We start from the raw sequence: 17,144 nt of genomic DNA on the forward strand, positions 1-17,144 counted from the left end.
CTATGTGATTATCAAACAGAAGCCAATGGGCCTTGGAGGAAATGAGCATGGTCGGGGATCCAGGAATCATCCCAGTGAACTAAAAGAAGCAGGGCAACCATAATTCAAGGAAATTGTCGCAGAAGGAACTTAATACAGTGTTAATATAAATTGTACAGTCATGACGTTTCCGATACGGTACTACCACCCCACCGTACTTCAGTAGTATTAGCTACAATCTTATTACTCCAGAGCTGAGTCGATTAATGTCATTTAAGGACTGTGTGTGCACCTGTAATCTTCCACCCTCCATGCCATGCACTAAATTAGGAGTATTTATAAACCTTTCATTTCACAGTGTACACTATAAAAGTAACATATATTGTTAATCACAGCCTATCCAAGCTAATTACTAGGGGGCTTATTTACAAGCCCCTTGCGCCACTGTTGCTTCACTTTTAACATGGGAAGAGTGACGCAAAAGTGGCGCAAGGGGCTTGTAAATCTGCCTCTAGGTTCTCTGGTAATTAGAGCTGCAACATTTTCCTCAAGTTGTGAATAAATAGTAGTAGTTACTACGTTCTACCAAATATTGCACTTAAGAAACACTGGCCGGGTATTGATTTCTCTGCAAAGAACTTCTGAGAAGGCCAGCCAGCCAGGAGATATGTTGTACCTGATGCTTAATTTGTGAAAGTATAAGTGCCGGGGACCAAAGTTTTGCTGATAAACTCGTAGCCAGCATCCTGAATGGCAGAGGTGCCGAATACGAAGGCTGTGTAGGCTTAATTCCATCTCATGCCTCGTTCATCCAACACCAGACACTCCCTGCTCCTTTACTTCACTCTTTCAGTTTTTTTTATCCCTGCTTTCCTTGTCAATGTTATTCTGTCTTCCTCTTCCTCGTCCGTTCTCTCTTATGTTTTTCTCTCTCTTGCTCTGAAACAAAGTCTGATGAGGTAAAAGAAGGGCAGTTTTCCCAAAATGGATCCAGTAGCCTGCACCTGCACTGGCTCAAATTAAGCCCCCTCTGCAGCCCAGTAATATCAAGAGCTTGACTGCTCTGATTTTGGAAGTAGCTGTCAAATCACAGTAGGTGCATATCTACAAAGATAGACCTGCAGCTGGCTTTCTTAGAACATGTCTAGGCAAACAGAGGCAGAGAGTGTTTCTTCCATTTAGACACATTTCCCAGTAAGCTTGGAAGCTGTGGGTACTGCGACCAGCGGAGTTAGAGGAGTTTGAAACCATAACCCAGTGTAACGCCTTCAACCAAGTTTGTGCACAGAGTCTTTGATTTGGTGCATCAATAGTTTAGACTCACTGCAGTGGTTTACAACTGTGCTGACCTTCTGTGAGTCATCGACTCACATATAGTGCACATTTTTTAAAATGTTCAAAGAGGGTGGGTGTGGCAGTGGCTCCCCATTTAGTTTCAAACACTGATCCATTTTTCCAGCAATGGAGGAACATATGTTAGTTCTGTCCACACCTCCAAGTTCTCCTCCTCTTCTTTGTCATCTTTAAAGTAACAAAATGGAGATACCATAAGACCCGAGCGCATTCGCACACACCGAGTCAAGGTCCAGATGTCATGATGTCTGGTGTAATGCTGCTCGGGATATAGCTCTCAGTCCGCTGGGTTACCATCACAGCTGAACCCACCTCACACTCTTTACCATGTGTCCTGAACTAGACACCAATTCCACAAGGAAAACTAGCACATGATGCTCTATATTTTTCTAAAAAAATGCATCAGTGCTGACTACCAAGTCTTGGCATCACCATCGCTAACTGGCCACTCGCCAAAGAAAGATAAGCCCTAGGAAGACCCAACAAGCCTCTGGATAGGAGGTTCAAGTGCTTCTGTTGCTGCAGATGAGAATACTCTCAAGAAGTGGTCAGCAGACTGCTGCCACTACCCATTTTGAACTTTTATTGTATAGAATGAAGGACCGGCCATATACTTTAATCCCATTTGTCCAAAGACTGTCAATCATGCAGCTCAATCTCTCTTGATAGCAAACCAACACCTAATCAATATTTCCAGGAATAGATCTGTAGGTCTTTGGCGTGTAGCGATCATCAAAACAAATAACAAGTAGCATTGGGCCTGTAATGTTTGCACTGGATGGGAACCTTGAGATGAGAGCTTAAAAACCGGGGGAACAACCTTTACAACGCAACTTTTACAACGCACTACCATTACAACGAAACTGTTACAACGCGAGTGCATTGACAACGCAGGACATTACAACGCAAGTCTTTACATCGACTTGCACTAGATGGCGTGCTAACATTAAAAATAGTGTAGTTTACTATCCCAACACCTTCCCTACTGTTACGTGGACTGGAGTTGGAATAGTAAATTACACTTTTTTAATGTTAGCACTCCATCTAGTGCAAGTCGATGTAAAGACTTGCGTTGAAATGTCCTGCTTTGTCAATGCACTCGCGTTGTAAAACTTTAGTTGTAACAGCATGCGTTGTAACGTCATACATCCTTAAAAACCACAAGGTAGGTGACTGTCACAGACTTTGTCTAATTCTTTGACTTACAATAAATCAGTCAACTAATATATAAGGCTGTTAACATGAAAAGCATACAGGAACATCTTTTTATGTTGATAAGGTGCCCATTTGTTCCCCTTGGTTTGACTTTTGTAACCAGTGTATAGCTCAAAGAGTATTACTTTGGGGTAAAAGGCACGATGCATGGTTTAATGTCAAATTATTAGCTATGGTTGGATTTAGTCTTTCCTTTTGACATTTCTTGCTGAACTTTGGTTTGCATTTGTGTTTGATATCACACACTGCGGACACATATTTTTCGCTGAGTCCCAGCTAGAAAATGAGCTTTTTCCAGGCTTCAGCTTTATGTCTACAGTCTTTAAATCATTATTCTTGCTATATTTAAAGTTTCAGCCAAGACTGTGGTTATTCCTTTTCGAACCAGTTGTCTGTACGTGCCCAGGATGTGATAGTCCCTCTCGGAGATTGACCATTACAATAGTTTGAAAACGTTTACTGAACACTTGCAGCTATGCAAAATATTTGGTGAGCTGGGCAGGTAATTTCAAAAACTGGTTACAAAGTCCCCATCAGACGAGGAGGGCTGGTCAAACACACAAGACACCATTCTCCTACAAAGTCCAGTTGGAAGGTTTTTAATCTTTTATAGCAAAATACTCTAGTTTATATGAAGGGGCCTATTCACAAAGAAAGTAGTAAAACTATTTTTTTCTTTTTGTACAACTGTAGCATTACTACTTTCTGGAATCCACAAAGTCCAACTGAAACCTGCCTGGAAAGCTGCCTCTAGCACAGGTGTATTTAATTGCAAAATATGTGAATCCATTCGGATTTAATTTCATCTGTACGGTGTTCTCCATAGTGGAGAACTCTGTACAGAGAGAATGGAATGCCCTATGCAAATGCATATTTTTGAAACTTTCTTTTCTACAAGGTAAAGGAATATGCTACTTACCAGTATGCATATGTTATTGGCATGTAGAGCTGCAGATCTACACACTTGTGCGTAGATCGCCATCTGGTGTTGGGCCCGGATGTTTGCAATTGTTTTTCCTCTTGGAAAATCTTTGGAAGGCACGAGGTCGGTGACTCCTCCTTTGGATCGTATTGCGCATGGGCTTCGGCTCCGTCCTCAGATTATTTTTCGCCAGCAGGGAAATGATGGAGCGTAGTAATAAACAGTGAAGATGCCCATGTGTGTTGTATCCAAATAAGATAAACTGGAACAGATAAAGGCAGCCGGGGAGGCGGGTGGGCGTGTGTAGATCTGCAGCTCTACTTGCCAAGAACAGATGCATACTGGTAAGTAGCATATTCTGTTCGAGGCAAATGAGCTGCAGATTACACACTTGTGCATAGATTATATAGCAGTACCCACCGTTAGCGGCGACTACCCGTATCTGTTGCAGTGGTTTGAAATAATGTTTTGAGTACAGCCTGGCCCACACTAGCCTGTTGCTTAGTTTGCACATCTACACAATAGTGTTTAGTGAAAGTGTGCGGTGTTGACCATGTAGCTGCTTTGCAGATATCATCTAACGGGATGTTTCCTAGGAAAGCCATTGAAGCCCCTATTTTACGTGTAGAACGGGCTTTAGGGGGAACGGATAGCGTTCGTTTTGCTTTGTGGTAGCAAATCTGAATGCATTTGACAATCCACCTAGCTATCCCCGACTTGGAGATGGGGTTGCCCTTGTGTGGTGGAGAGAAAGAGACAAACAGTTGTTTGGTCTTACGGAAAGGTTGTGTTCTCTCGATGTAGTAGAGTAAGGCTCGTTTGACATCTAGTGTGTGTAGAGATCTTTCTGCAACAGTTTGTGGTTGCGAGAAGAATACTGGTAGTTCTACAGATTGGTTTAGGTGAAAAGGAGAAATGACTTTAGGGAGGAATTTTGGGTTGGTACGGAGAACAACTTTGTTATGATGCATTTGTAGAAAAGGTTCTTGAATGGTAAATGCTTGTATCTCACGGACCCTTCTGAGGGAAGTGATGGCTACGAGAAAAGCGTATTTCCAGGTTAAAAATTGGAGTTCACATTTGTGCAATGGTTCGAAGGGAGGCCCCATTAGTCTGTTGAGAACGATATTTATGTTCCACACAGGTGAGGGTGGCACTCTGGGGGGAGTTATTCTTTTAAGACCTTCCATGAAGGCTTTAATGGCAGGTACTCTAAAGAGTGATAGATGTTGCCTGTTTTGTAGGTAAGCTGCTATAGCTGCGAGGTGCAGGCAAATGGACGTATAGGCTAGATTACACCTTTGTAGGTGGAGTAAATAGCCTATGATGTGTTGAATAGAGACGTCTAGGGGATTGATGGTGTTGTTATGACAATAGACAACAAAACGTTTCCACTTGGCGGCGTATCACGCTCTAGTGGTGAGTCGCCTAGCTTCCTTGATGATGTTCATACAGTCAGGGGGAAGATTTAGATAACCGAATTCTAGGACTTCAGGAGCCAGATCGCAAGGTTGAGCTGAGCTGGGACCGGGTGTCTGATCTCTCCATGGTTCTGGGTTAAGAGGTGTGGAGAGAGGCGTAATTTTTGGTGCGGTACTACAGATAGTTCCAGCAGTGTGGTGTACCACGGTTGTCTGGCCTAAGTTGGAGCTACTAGGATTAGTGTGAGGGAGTGTTGCTGTAGTTTGCGCACCACTAGTGGAATGAGTGGGAGAGGCGGAAAAGCGTACGCAAATCTGCCTGACCAGTTCATCCATATCGCATTTCCTTTGGACAATGGGTGTGGATATCTGGCGGCGAAGCTTGGGCATTTGGTGTTTTCGTGGGTGGCGAAGAGGTCTATCTGTGGATGCCCCCACATCTGAAAGTACGGGTGTAGAACTTGTGGGTGGAGTTCCCACTCGTGGATTTGTTGTGTTTGTCTGCTGAGCAAATCTGCCATAGTGTTTTGGACTCCTGGGACATGCTGAGCTAGGAGAAAGATTTTATGGGGTATGGCCCATCTCCATATGCTCTGTACTAGCTGAGAGAGCTGTGGAGAGTGTGTGCCGCCTTGTTTTTGAATATAGTACATGGCTGTCATGTTGTCTGTCAGACTGCCTTGCCTGAAATCTGTGTTTGAAAAGATTTTAGGGCTAAGAAGATTGCTAGTAACTCCAGATGGTTGATGTGGAGTAACTTTTGTTGAGGTGTCCATGTGCCCTGCACGGTGAGATGTAATAGATGAGCTCCCCAGCCGGAGAGCGATGCGTCTGTGGTTAGTACTATCTGGGGAACCGGGTCCAGGAACGGTCGACCTGTGGAAAGGTTTGTGGTGGTCCACCACTGCAGAGAGCGATGGGTGCGAACGTCTACCAACACCAGATCTGTTAATTGACCCTGGGCCTGGTTCCATTGGCGCGCTAAGCACTCTTGGAGAGGACGCATCTGGAGTCTTGCGTGAGGTACTATGAAGATGCAAGAGGCCATCATCCCTATTAGTTGCATAAACACTCGAGCTGGAAGGGAGTGTTGTGCTATGAATTTTGCGCGTAGAGCCTGAATGCTTGCAATCCTGGCAGGATTGGGGAAAGCTAGCGCTTTTGAGGTGTCTATGGTGGCACCGAGGTATTGTTTTATGTGGGATGGTTGTAGATGGGACTTTGCGTGGTTTACTGTGAAGCCCAGTTGGTGAAGTAGCTGGATGGTGGCATGCGTGTGTTGTACACACTGGCTGTATGAACTGGCTTTTATTAGCCAGTCGTCTAGGTATGGGAAGACATGAATGTGTTGTCTCCTTAGGTGTGCTGCCACTACAGCTAGGCACTTGGTGAATACATGTGGTGCTGTTGTGACTCCGAACGGGAGTACTTTGAATTGGTAGTGTTGGCCATCCACTACGAATCGGAGGAACTTCCTGTGAGCGTTGTGCACTGGAATGTGGAAATAAGCGTCTTTTAGGTCTAAAGTGGTCAGGAAGTCGTTTTGGGAAAGCAGTGCGAGTACCTGCTGGAGCGTTACCATGTGAAAATGGTCTGAGAGTATGTATTTGTTTAGGGGCCTGAGGTCTAGGATGGGCCGCAGAGTCTCGTCCCTTTTTGGTATGAGAAAATATAGGGAGTAGAACCCCATATTTTGTTGGTTGGTAGGAACGTGTTCTATCGCCCTTTTCTGTAGGAGGGAGATTACCTCCTGCTTTAGTAGTGTTAGATGTTCTTGTGACATTGGGCGTTGTCTGGGTGGGATGTTTGGGGGGGTAGATATTAGTTCTAGGCAGTAGCCTGACCGAATTATTTGTGTTATCCATTTGTCTGAGGTGATGGTGGCCCAGACAGGGAGGAAATTTTGGAGTCTGCCCCCGACCGGAGTGGGATGGTCTGGGGGGAGTGGAGGGAAGTCATTGGGTAGGTGCGGTGGCAGAGCGGGCGGTGTTTGTTTTGCCTCTGCCTTTGTTATTGTTGCCCCTGTAGCCGCCTCTTTGGTAGCCCCTTCTAAAGTTGGACTGGGTAGGGGCCTTATATGAAGTGGAAGCGGTGTTGGAGGAGAAGCCTCTGGATGTGCTCCGAAAGGAAGAGCGGCGAAAGGAGCGCCTGGGAGGGTGTGATTGTAAAGCGCTCATGGATTTTGCCTTGTCTGTGTGTTTTTTCATTTTTTCTAGGGCCTCGTCCACTTTTGGGCCAAACAGATGTTCCTGGTCAAAGGGATGGTTGAGGATGGTGGCCTGTACCTCCGGTTTAAAACCTGAGATCCTTAGCCAGGCATGGCGACGGAGGAGGACACTAGTATTGATGGCCCTGGAGGCTGTGTCTGCTGCATCTAGGGCACAACGTATGGAGGTATTAGTAATGGTTTTGCCCTCCTGAATTAACTCGTTGGCCCTAGGTTTGTATTTATCAGGGAGATGTTGCATTAAGGCTTCTTGTAGGAAGGTGGAATCTGACTAGATGGTTGCCCCCAACTTTTTGCCTGGTAGTTGGATGTTTTTTGACTAGTCTGGCTGGGATCCTGCTATCCAGGACCCCAGCCTATCTGCTTCCTCCCTAAAACTGATGTGAGTACCCTAGGTACCTTCCAATTGGATACTGAGGACACCCTATCAGCCCCTTGTAGATGGTACCCTAGGTACCCAGGGCATGGGTCCCTCAGAGGCCTACCAGGGGCTGCAGCACTTATTGTGCCACCCCTGGGACAGCCATACCAAATGACACCACCAGACCACTACTGTAGTCTGGGTTGTTTGTAGTGTAGCCATACCATATACTCTTAACCGCATTATAAGTATATCGCAATAGCCTGATAACTTGAGAATGGCTACTCAGAACCATATCGTGTTTGGTGTCAAACATGTAGGAATCATACCCCCAATCCAGCCATGGGACTGAGGGCATGATTCCCCCCCTGCTAGAGGGGCGATATGGGAAAAGCGGCAGAATTTAGACACCAATTTAAAAGTGCACACGTAGTACAAAATGGATGCTACCCGCCACCCACACGACTCTGGCTGCCTGTTGCTGGGCAGAACTCCAGCCACGGCAGCTGGACAATAGGGATCCTGTTGCAGGGAGGTGTTCCAACCTCCCCAGACAGACTATGTGGATTGGAACTGGGTGGGTGCACCATAGGATGCCTTTCAGAGTTGCACGTAGGCTTCTCCAGTGCCTACTTTCTGCATACACCGCCCGGAACCGGTTCAGGGGCATCCTGTCCCCTGCCCAGGCGGGAAACACACAAAGGGGAGAGGGTGTAGCCACCATTTTCCCGCCTGACCTCTCATTGGTGGGCTCTGATCTGGACACTCCCCTAATCTTTGGATAAAGGTGAATACTGGGTCCCCAGAGCCTCAGATTATTCTTGAACTTCACAGACTTGAACTTCGACTTGCTGCCGCACAGCTACCTGAAGAAATCTCCCTTGGGGTAAAGGAGTTACCCCCCTGCTTGGCAGGCACCTGAAACACTGCAAGTGACCCGGTTGGAACCTCGCTGCTCCTACGGACATCGAAAACTCTTTCCTACCTTGAGGTGGGTTTCCAAGCATCCCAGTGGCCAGTGAGTGTGCACAGCAAAGCTCAGCACCGTGGACCCGTGGGTGCCGAGATCCCCAATACCCCAGGACACCGGCCACCTCTTGCACAGCACCCGTCCCCGACGAGTGGGGAAGTTGTGCTTTGGCCCATTATTGAGCCAACCTCTCAGCATCATCAGTGCCAAAGGTCGACGCCCTAGCCCGCTCCGGCGACCCGTGGGCGCATCTAGACGCACGCAAAATTGCTGCCTCCCGCGGTCCCTTGTCTCTCGACTTGTGGGCCCTAGCGGAGGTCAATCTTCGATTCCAAGAGTTCCCCTGGTTGCTCCAGGCCTGCTCTTCAGTCTCCTCACTGGAGACCTCGTGGGTCTGCACCAGTAGCAGTTTTGTGTTTCTTGCGTGGGTTGCGGTTGCCAAGGCTTAGTGGATCCAATCCGGACACTAACACCGCAGCGACCCTCATCCTTCGTGGGACAGTCACCCTCCAGAAGCTGGCCTTCCTTGACACCTCCTGGACCCCGTGGCTGACGATCCAAGCTACACCTCTTCCACCTGGAAGCACCCGACATTGAAGGGCTCCTTCTCTTGAGCCCCCTGGTCACTGTCCCGTGATCCAAACTCTGTCCCCTCTGCTTTCAGGTCCTTCTCTACAAGATCTACATTTTCATTCTTCACGACAACGACGACGCTTCTGGCTAGCAGCAGTTCTTCACGTTTTGCCATTGAAAATCAGCCCGCGACCCGACATCGAAAACGACCTATGCACCCGGCTAGAAGTGTTTTTAAACTTGTAAAATCCAACCGCGACATTCTCCATAGGCTTTAATAGAGATCCCGACAGTAGCTTTAGCCGCTGCACGCGTCTCCCGTGGGTCCCCTTCCTCACTACCTTGGGTGGTTTCACAAGGGGCCAGCGACCCTAAATGCCCTAGGCATTGTCTGTAGAATTGTCGTGGTTCTTAAACCACATTTTTGATACATGGTTTGGTCCCCCCCTGGGGCCCTGTGATTCCAGTGCTATTTATTGTAACTATCAATGCTTGTTTGAATTGTATCTTCACCTCTAGCCTCATAAAGAGCCTAGTGGGGTTATTCCTCGAATAAATACATATATTTTATATATATATACCTGTGTGGACTACTCTTTCATTTGGTTATTCAAGAGGTTATCTATGGTAAAACAATAAGCTTAACACTCCTTCAAGACTTAGCCTGAAGGCTGCTCTCCACAGCTACCACTAGGATAGCTTTCTTTAAAGGTTGTCTTTAACCTATCACCATAAGAGTCGAATTGGACTGGTACAAGGTGTCCCCTATAACTAGAGGACAGCATATGCCAGGCCAACTTCTCACACTTCTAATTCGTCATAATGGGCCCTGTCATACCTGGCTAGTAGCGCTTGTGTATTAGCGATACGCCATATGTTGGCAGCTGGGGATGCAGTACGCTTGCCTGATGCGTCCAAGAGTTTAGACTCTTTGTCAGATGGTGGTGCTTCACCTGATGCGTGGGAGATGGCCCTTTTACGTGCTGTGGACACTACCAGAGAATCTAGTGGTGCTGGCCCTCTGATGTAGGAGGGATCTGTAGGGGCGGATTTATATTTCTTTTCGATGCGCGGGTTAATGACCCTGGCTCTGACTGGTTCTTTAAAGACCTCTGGCGCATGTTTTAGAACTCCCTTGAGCATAGGCAATATGGAGGTAGTCCTATGTGTGGTGTCAAACGTATCGAGGAGGAAATCCTCCTCCACGGGGTCGGTATGGGGATCTACCCCGTGATAGTGTGCCGCCCTTTGTAGTAGATGGTTGAACCCCAGTGAGTATTCTGGTGGGGAAGGTCTGGAAGGGTAGAGATCATCCTGTGGGACGTTAGGGATGTCAGGGATATTATAATCGTCCCATGGGTCTGGGGAGCCTGTGGGAGTGGGGTCCCCTGTAGGCAAATCTTGGGGCACGTCTCCGATGTCATCATATGGATCCCCCTGATCATCATCATCTGGAGAGGGTGTTGGGGAATGATGAGGTGGGGGCGGAGATGGTGGAGGAGGGGAAGGTTGAGGAGGTGGGGAAGGTATTCTGAAAGGAGAGGTAGCAGAGTCCTTCCTCTTTGGAGGTGGAGGCGGAGCAGGTTTATCCAGCTGTCTCTTTTTGATGGAGAGCATCAAATGTCCGGTTCTAGGATCCTTGATTAGTGTTTTTTGTAATCGATCCGGTATAAAAAGTTCTGGTGATGTTGGTTGGTCCGTCGGCGCCGAAGGCGTCGGGCCGTTGGTTTTTTGGCTTTATCCGCGCTGGTTCGTTGTTTGGAACTATGCTTGGAAAAGTCTGATTGTTTGGTCGGCGCCGAGGTGGATTTCGGCTTCGAAGTGTCGGTGCCGGTGGCCTTGTGTGCTTTTGTGGGTGCCAAAGATGGTGTCGACACCGAGGAGCTGGAGCTGGTTCTCGACACAGAGTGTTTCGGTGCGGGGCTCGGTGTCGAAGCGGAGGCCATTTTCTTTTTTGGTGTCGAAGAGTGTTTATCGGCACCGACGGTGGGCTGGCTCGAGCCCGAGCCGCCGGAAGGTTTAATCGGCTTCTTTACCGGGCCCGAAGGTGTGGTGTGGGAAGCAATGTCCTTGGTCTTGCTTAGGCCCGGAGGCGAAGGCGTGACTGAAGCCTTTTTCGATGCGGGTGTGGGGTGGCGGGGGGTAGATTAGTACTCACGACCCTCTGTGCCGGAGTGATGTCCTCCACATCTGAATCGTCGGCTTCGGAGGCGCTCACGAGTCCCTCGTCGGTGTGGTGTTCTTCTGGAGCGTCGACGCCTACCCCAAAGATGTCGTCCGGAATCGTCGTCGACGAGTGTGCCATGGTTCTTCTAGCCCTTCGGTCTCAAATGGTTTTCTTGGACAGGAAGGACTTACACGCCGGACAATCTCTCGTGTTCAGGGGAGAGGCAGAGATTGCATACTTCGTGGAGATCGGTGTGGGGGAACTTGGACCAACATCGAGGACACTTCTTGAAGGGAGTCCTTTCCATTAGCCAGGACCGGAGCTTGGGTAGGCCCGAAGGCCGTCATCGACGACCGGAATCTAAGGTTTTTGCCGATGAGAGGCGCGTCGAGTGGGGAGATCGCGATCGAAAACAATACCGCGAGTTGGGGTGAGTGTTGCGCGTCGATCGTCGAACTGGAAGCTGTTCGGAACCGGAGCGCGAAGATCACATCCGAGCCCGATGGCGGAAAAAAACAATCTGAGGATGGAGCCGAAGCCCATGCGCAGTACGATCCAAAGGAGGAGTCACTGACCTCATGCCTTCCAAAGACTTTCCAAGAGGAAAAACAACTGCAAACATCCGGGCCCAACACCAGATGGCGATCTATTCACAAGTGTGTAATCTGCAGCTCATATGCCTCGAACATATATTTCTCCATGGAAAAAACCATTTTCCTACATCCTCCTCCAAATTTGGGGTTAATCCAATTCCCTTTCAGTCTATTGGAAGGGCTATACACCAGCAATTGGATGAAGCCCATCTCTGACCTTTTCCAGGCTGGAAAGCGGAATGTGAAGAGTTTGTGAGTGCCACAAACTAACTATGTTGTGGGCGTTCACAAACTTCCATGACTAACCATACCTTGAAACACTCTCAATCCCACACAAGTAGGATTTAAGGCTGAGGAGATCTCCACACAGGTATATGGGCTTACGCCTACTAGGAATCCATTTGTGAGTTCCTGCCTGGAGTAACTGAGGTAAATTTTGTTATGACCTTAGGTTTATGTCCTAAATTTACCTTTGTGAATAGCACCCTACAACTTCTGCTTTTAGGTTACGATAGTGACTTTGAGCTACTGCGTATGAGAAAACCTCAAATTAAGGAACTCAAAGGCCAATGGGATGTGCTTCAATGACCAGGTAAGCTTTGAAAGGAATGATTGCTGAAGATGCTCTGTGGTGGATGGAGATATCGCTGATAGTGGAAAGGCAATTAATTTGTCAGGAGTTATACTGTTAACGCTATAAGGAATTAGGGTGCATCTGCCATCTTCTGCCTGAATCCTACAGTGATCATCATGGAAGATGCATGATTTCAATTGCACATTCCTATCGGGAAAGAGCTTTGTCTTAACGTGACACGATTAACATGTCTAGCAACGAGGGTGTTTGTATGTACCTTGCTTGAGCACCACTCTGCATGCTGCAAATGAGCCCATGCTTTGTGAAAAGGATTTAAACAAACTTAAAATGCATAGAAAAACATAAGTGTTCATATGTTAGAATTGCAGGAAGAAGGAAAGGGAAACAAGGACGAAAACATAGAAAAGTTCAAAGCTCATTTGGTCCATTAGACGCAACATATAAAACATTTGTACGGGATTTTGGGTCTCGATTAAAATCTTTTTCATCTACCCCCCACAGTGAATGATAAAGATTTGCAATTTATCTGCAGCTGTAGAAAACTGATTCAAGTATTGTGAATCTACATACACATCAGTGCATTAATGATGATAGGGTACTAGTCCACATCCAACAGATTGAATACTTACTCCAGCCTGACTGGGTTGCTACTGTCCGTAGATTTATCAAACAGCCAGCGAAAAAAGAAAGCCAAGCTAAAAAATAAAGAAAAAAGAGAGAAACCAATATTTTTATTGCGAGCAGATATTTGTAGAAAACATTTTTCTGAATTTTACGTGACAAGTGGGAAAGATTGCTATTTTGTTCATGTTATTTTAATATTTTATCATAAAATTCCTAATTCTCCTCCATCAGGAAAGAAAAATCTAAAAGAGACATTTTCATTTTAGTAAAAACTGACGAAACAGCGAAACACATAATTACAATTGAGAGTAGAGGGGATAACGGGTATCAGCGGCGAGAGCCCCTGCCAACGCCAAATTCCGTCCAGTTACCTTTTACCCTGGCAATAGGATTTTTATAGATGAGCCGCATTCAGGACAAATGGTTTGGGCCAAAACCCATCTTGTGCAGTAGTGCCCACTGATATGGCCATTCAAGAGAGTCAAACGCCTTCACTGCATCAAAGGGTAGTAGGATTGGGAGTTCAGTAATTCTGTCCTTATGGGCTAGGCACCACACCAGTTGCCTCCGGTTGTGTCTTGTTGCCTGATCGGGGATAAAGACAGACTGGTCAGGCTCCACCAGGGAGTCTGTCACTCGCATTAGGTGATTTGCAAGGATCTTTACCAAGGTCTTGGTCTCTAGGTTGAGCAAGGAGATTGGCCGATTGGAGGCACACTCGCTAAAGGGCTTCCCCAGCTTGTGGAGCAGCAGTATTGTAGTCTTTCCTCTGATCACCCTGGAGGACCCCGTCTCGTTGGGCTCTGTAAAACATCTCGCATTGACCCGCCTAGCAGGAGAAAATGCATTTGAAGAACTTGGTGGGTAGGCCATCGAGGTCCTAAGATTTCCGTCCTTTCATCTGGCCTATAACCTCTGAGATTTCCATCTCCGCAATCTCGGCTTCTAACCCATCCCTTGTATCCCTCCCTAGTTTAGGGGTTGGGAGGTTCACTACAAATTCCCTCAGACTATTTTCATTCTTTCCGATCCAAGTTTGGTATATTGGGTGTTCTAGTCTGTCAGTTTCCATTCTCCCATCGGATGGGGTAATACCAAAGGGCCCCGGGGCATGCAAAGAGGGTGCAAACGCCCACTGTGCCCTCGGGGCACTTATTTAACACGGCACCTGAATGGCAAAGGTAGTTTTGGAAACCCATGGGATCTCTGCAGCTCAGAGTCAAAGAAGGTTCCAAAACTTTAGTTGAGAGAGTAGTATCAAATATAATTTGGTAAGTAAGTGTCATTCCTCCTAACTTGCTTATAAGTAAGAGAAGGAGGATTCTCAGCAGAGTGAAGATGGGGGAGGAAACAGGACATACCATGCTGTTGGTAAAGGAGGCCAGGCAGATCCAGATGCTGCAGTTCAAATGATAACCAGTCTCAAAGCTGAGAATACGGATTTCTGAATGCTTGCTAGCGATAGGCTCTGGTACACTTTTCTACTCGCCTTGAGAATTTGCAACAAATACACTTGGGCAAATGGTTTAAAACAAATCTCATCGGACCTCTCAGGTCCCTAGGTCAATATCCCACTCTTCACCTCACCTCATGCTCAAGGCAGCTCATTTAAAGCACTTAATGGCAGATTGATTTGCAGTTCTGCACTGCACAAATATTAGAATCAATCAGTCATATAAGCTCTAAATTTCCAGGACAAATGTTCACAACACAAATCCTGAGATTTTAGTTTGATCTGCTGGCTCTATGTGCAACCATTTAACCTTTCGCATGAGCCAACTAATTGCAGATGAGAAGTATGGGTTCCTGTTTAGCACAAAGATTGGTCCTCAAGCTAAAGAAATGAGGATAATTTGTACCATAATGTCATCTATGTCTAAATGAGAACTTATTTAATTGACTATTTTAGAGTAAGCAGCAAAATGTGCATACTATATGTGTCTGGCTTGCATACCCTTCTTCCTGTCATGGTCTCCATTTATGTAAAGCTCTGATTTTATCCACCATTGCTTTCATCCATCTGAAGTCAGTAAAATATGGGAAACAAATTACATTTTTCATAATTCACATTTAAGGCTGCTAGAAACACCAATCAAACGATCTTTTCTTATTTTACTTTATTAAACGTGTTCTATGCATTTGTCTCACTTAGACTGGTCTCCATTTTATGAACGTCTTTGGAATGTGCTAAATAAATGCTGCATTTTTATTTACATTCCAAGAGAACAGCCTTTCACTTTGCACTTTTGCTGCTGTCATGACTCTACAGACTATTTCCTTCCTGCTCCATTGTCACTTCCTATTTTGGAGGCAGGTCACAAAATGGAGGAAGGACTAAATAGGAAAAACTGTCACTTTTTAGAATAAATAATTATATGTAGATGCCTTGGTGGTATTTATTTGAAATCTTTTCAATTAGAAAGGTGGATACCCTACATTCTTTGAAACCTACATGTGATCAGTGACAACTCTTCCTACAGATTCACTTGTTAGACCAATTAATGATGAACACAAAAAATATTGGGCATTTTGAGTAGGTTAGGTGAGTAAGATCTTACAAAGCATAATGGCTGATATTAGGTCAAAAAGATCTTTGATAAAGTGAGGCTTGAGACTAGAGAGCTTTGTGGCAAATGCATAGACCTTTGTAGGGGGAATGTTTGGTGACAAGTGGCCAATACATTTTGGCCCTGTAAAGGAGATCAAGTAGGAGGCAAGGATCGGCATTATAGATTACCTGAATCCATTGAAATTGGCATTCAGGAAGAGCTGCGTTTTAAGGCACTGCTACAGTCTCGTCTTGATCCAATTATGGTCCGGGTGACCACAAAACCATTGTCATGGGGCAGGAAAAGAAGAATGTTTCTCAAATGGAGGAAACACGTGGAATTAACTTTGGAGATTTGGGAACTGAAAGTATGTTCTTGATTGATGATGAATCCAAGATTGTGCGCTTCTGACACAGCAGCATGGGGGCAGGAGCTAAAATTTGAAGGCAACCAGCAGGAGGACCTCAAGAAGTGGTTGTTACCAATGATGAGTAGCTCAGTTTTATCTCTAATAATTTTACCTTAGCTGGAGGTTATCTACAATTGAGAAAGTTAGATAGATATGAAATCAGTTGTTCGTCCATCCTGACAATAATCTGAGTATCAGGAGCATAAAATGTAAATTCAAGGCCAAAAGATCTGATGAGTTTGGCAAGGGGAGCTACGTAAAGATAAAGGAGCATAGGGCTGAGCGAAGAGCCCTATGAAACACCACATGACAAGTTTTAAGTCTGATTTAAAAAGGAGGGAGACAGCCTGCGATCTGCGGCCCAGTAAGGAGGTAAGCCAGTGTGGAAGCTGAACTCCTTTCACTTTAAAATGCATCGCTATTTGGCCTTATGCTAAGAGTTGTGTTTACAGTGTACTCCATCTTGCACCGACATCACCAAGATCATATGTCATTGTTGTTGTTTCTTTCATTCCAAATAAGGAATTGAAAGTCTTAAACTAATAAACTAAAAACTGTTCCCAGAGACCTCTTTGCTGTGTACCAAGGACACTTCAACTGTCCCAGGTTTGAGGTATACAATATATCCATCGGACTGCCGAACTAACAGTGAGCATGTCTCTACATTCAATGTAATGCTACCATGAGAGAATCCTCAAATGTATTTTGAAGCAAATTGTTTCTTGTTGTTTGTTCGCTATTGGTGCATACCCTCAGAAATGTGCACCCATGTAGAGTTTTTTACTGTCTTTGACTAAAGTAGATTTCTATGGGAAGACACTACGCTTTCCCACCCTTAGAAGGCAAATCTATGCTGGATTTCACCTAGAACTCCTTGGCACTTATAACATATGCTTTGCTGCTAAATTCCCCATTGGCATATATATGTTGTAGCCTGCCTATTATTCCTCAAATGGAGTCTTTCACCTACAATGAACCTACAACCCTAGTCTGTCATTCGTATTAGAATGTTTGTCAGCTGAGTCAGAGGGATTCATGCGGCGCCAAGATCAATAAATTGTCCTGACAAATGATAGCTATGCAAACACTAGCTTTACAGACACGATCGATATGAAGTGTTTTATCGCCTGCAGAATTTGCAGAGGTAATATCTTGAGCATAGGTTTCTTTCAGCTAAGGCTCCGTT

The 17,144-nt window shown here is 45.8% G+C and overlaps 1 protein-coding gene across 1 annotated transcript in view; it reads right to left on the reverse strand.

Moving 5' to 3' along the window:
• Nucleotides 1–17,144, reverse strand: part of TMEM63A (transmembrane protein 63A) — a 362,396-nt gene that overhangs the window by 36,527 nt on the left and 308,725 nt on the right. Inside the window, exon 17 of the mRNA XM_085610403.1 lies at nt 13,006–13,071. Within this exon, the coding sequence (XP_085466529.1) occupies nt 13,006–13,071 (66 nt within the window). The remainder of the gene's footprint in view (nt 1–13,005; nt 13,072–17,144) is intronic.

This window comes from Triturus cristatus, chromosome 6 (assembly GCF_964204655.1).
Source record: "Triturus cristatus chromosome 6, aTriCri1.1, whole genome shotgun sequence".
Classification (NCBI taxonomy): Eukaryota; Metazoa; Chordata; class Amphibia; order Caudata; family Salamandridae; genus Triturus; species Triturus cristatus.